Consider the following 3255-nt stretch of genomic DNA (forward strand, 5'->3'; position numbering starts at 1 on the left):
CCCCCCCCCCCCCCGCATGGTCCAGCCACAGCTTTCATTCACAGGCTAGATCCTTACTCTTGACCATTCTTCTGTTCCCAGGCTATACCTGCCTCCAAGTCTTGGGAAGAAAGTAGGACATCTCCTCTGCCCAGGCCAGCAGGGCACCACAGTCCATTTCATGCCTGCTGGATTCCATGGCCTCAGGTGGTGGCTCCCCTCACGGAAGAGGAGGATGGGGGATGGTTTAGAAAATGGAACAGGGTTAGATGTGGCCACTCTTTGTTAAAAAGTCCAGAGAATTCAGAGCCAACCAGACCAGCTGTTGGCTGCTGACCCCAAGGCAAGAGGCCCAGGAGCCCAGCTCCTCCCTGGATGGCAGGTTCGTAATACCCACCCCAGACAGGCCTGGGCCCAAGGCCAGGGTCAGTGGAATGTGTCTGACCCAGACTGAAAGCTGTGCCTCATGAGGCTTGGGGTCAGGGGAGAAGCCTCTGTCACTGCAGAGGGTCCGAGAAGTTCAGGTTCTGAGGGATAGGGTGCCATCGTGGAAGGTCTCAGCTCTGAGGGGGTGGCCCCTATCTCCACGGTGCCCACACTGGCTGGACAGTGTACCACAGCGAGTGTAGTATCCTGGAGACCCGGTGGCGGTCCAGACAGGTGAGGAGAGATGCATGGTGGCCTCTGGTGGGGGCAAGGAAGGTCTGGGGGCCAAGCTGAGTCAGATGGGTGACTTGGGGGACCCAGCCTGGCCTGTAGGAGCCCCATCACTTGTCGCAGCTCTCTGCTCAGCTGAGACACTTCCTGATTGAGGCGGGAGATCTGTTGGGAATGTAGCAAAGTGTCTCAAGGATGCGATAACCATAACCAGGCTCACTCCCCACCCCTACAGTACAGTTTACAAAATTCCCTAACCACTCTCTGCCTGCAGTCACATGGGAAGAAAGAGCAGGGGCTATAACAGCCATCAGGTAAAGTGCCCCAGTTTTGATTTTGCGGCAGCAGACACTGCTGTCCCTTCTCTTTCTATTTTATTTACTTTTGTTTGTTTGGTTTTTGGTTTTTCTAGACAGGGTTTCTCTGTGTAACAGCCCTGGCTGTCCTGGGGGAAACTAGCTCTGTAGACCAGGCTGGCCTTGAACTCACAGAGATCCGCCTGCCTCTGCCTCCCTAGTGCTTGGATTAAAGGCGTGTGCCACCACTGCCCAGCTATTTAATTTTGTGTGTGTCCCTCTAGGCCAGAGGTCATCATTGGGTAGCATCCTTTTATCACTCTCTCTATTTTTGCTGTTGTTTTGTGTTTTGGAGACAGTCTCTCATTGAATCCACAGCTCACCAGTCAGCTAGACCAACTCCGCCTATACCTGTCCCCAGCACTAGTGTTACAGGCGTGCACCACCAAACCTGCCTTTTGTGTGCAAGAGATATCAGAACTCAAGACCTTTACCAGTTCAGCCATCTTCCTGAGACTGTCTCAGATAGCTCAGGCTTGCCTCAAACTTGCCACATAACCAAGAATGGTCCTGAACTCTTGATCTGCCTTGCCACTATCTCCCAAGTTCTGGGGTTACAGGTACAAGCCACCACACTTGATTCCCTATCCCTTTTATAAAATACGAAGAATAGCCTTGTTCTTAGCCCATCACACAAGCTCAAGTCTCTTCAGGAGTGTTTTTCAAACTTTAGTAAGAGAGAAACTTGTCAAGAATGCAGAGTTCTTGGCCCCACCCTATTCATTCCAAGCCAGTTAAGGCCCTAGGAACTTGTATTTCATTTGTTTGTTTGTTTGTTTGTTTTCAAGACAGGGTTTCTCAGTAGCTTTGGCACGGCACTTTTCCTGGAACTAGCTCTTGTAGACCAGGCTGGCCTTCAACTCACAGGGATCCGCCTGCCTCTGCTGGGATTAAAGGCATACACCACTACTGCCGAGCAGAACCTGTATTTTAAAGGGTAGTTCTGATTCATACTCAGATATGGGAATCACTGGCCTAGAGGAGAGGGCAGCCTGAGACAGTGCACAGAAGCAAGGCTAGCCTTTAACCTTACTGTAGATAGCTCTAGGCCCTGCTTGAGTCCAGGTGCCACAGCTCTGGCTGCCTGCTGTTTATCAGAATGGAGGGAAGGTGACTCCCAGGGGCTGGGCTCGGTAGCTACGGGCAACAATACTGAGAATCCCTTGGGAAATAAGTAGAGGCGGTACCTATGCTAGGCACACAGAATCTGGGCGCTTCCTGGCCAAGATTCACCCATATGGGCATAGGTCCTCTAAGCTTAAAAGCCTCTCAGCTTCCCTAGCCACTGACCCTTCCTCAAAACACACACACACCACAACACAAGGACTGGGTAAAGATACAAACAGAAAGGGCTTGAGCATCAGACTCAGCGGTGCTTGGCGCTTGGTTGGATGGTCCCAGGCTGTAAACAGAGACTCAGTTGTGGGAGGAGGAGGTGTTAGTGAATACCTGAGATGCAGAGGGGCTGGACCAGAGATATTCATACACTCTAGTCTCGCACATATTATTTTTCTATTTATCTGTTTTCTATTATCTGTTATTTGTGTGTTTTTGTTTTCCTGGGTTTTTGTTTGTTTGTTTTGTTTTTGAGACAGGATTTCTCTGTGTAGCCCTGGCTGTCCTGCGACCCACTCTATAGTCCAGGCTTGGCCTCTGCCTCCTCCGGAGTACTGGGATTAACTGTGCCACCACCACCCAGCAACAGTACTTTTCTAACTTTTAGGTGAGGAACTAAGCCCAGCATGGCTGTGGGACTTGCCCAGGGTCATTTAACTAGTGTGACTGACGGAACCCAAGACTCTGGCTAGCTCCGCAACACGACATGCTCCTCTCAGACCCCAAGACAATATTCTCTGGGCTTGGCAGGGAAGAGCCAGCGCAAACCCACCTCCTGGTTCAGCCGGCAGACCTTCTCCTTCACCCCCTCTGCTGCCTCTGTGGCCAGTTCCCGGCTAGGCCTGGGGCCTGCAGGCAGAATAGGGTAAAGAGATGCAGATGGGTTCATGGAGCCTGAAGACCCAAGTCCCCCCACTCCTCTCTGTTGCCTGACAGCAGGGAGCAAGGAACAGAATGCTCTGGAGACAGAGAGATGGGGAAACCAACCCGAGAATCTGATTTTTGAGGCCCAGCCTTGGCTCTTGGCTCTTCCTCCATGCCCCCCCAGCCCCCAGGGCTTGTGGACATCCAAACACTGCAGTGTCTCTTCTGGGTATGCCTTTATACCTTGGAACATCACCTTACCAAAGTGCCATACTCACTTTTT

General features: G+C 51.8%; 1 protein-coding gene across 1 annotated transcript in view; it reads right to left on the reverse strand.

The window, feature by feature from the left end:
- Nucleotides 1-405: 405 nt before the first annotated feature.
- Kcnh4 (potassium voltage-gated channel subfamily H member 4) overlaps nucleotides 406-3255 on the reverse strand; it is an 18276-nt gene continuing 15426 nt past the window's right edge. The window contains exons 13-14 of the mRNA XM_050156874.1: nucleotides 2881-2957; nucleotides 406-801 (exon numbers count right to left, since the gene is read on the reverse strand). Coding sequence (XP_050012831.1) covers nucleotides 406-801; nucleotides 2881-2957 — 473 coding nt within the window. The remainder of the gene's footprint in view (nucleotides 802-2880; nucleotides 2958-3255) is intronic.

Source organism: Alexandromys fortis, unplaced genomic scaffold, assembly GCF_014885135.2.
Source record: "Alexandromys fortis isolate MF-2015 unplaced genomic scaffold, M_Fortis_MF-2015_v1.1 scaffold_31, whole genome shotgun sequence".
Classification (NCBI taxonomy): domain Eukaryota; kingdom Metazoa; phylum Chordata; class Mammalia; order Rodentia; family Cricetidae; genus Alexandromys; species Alexandromys fortis.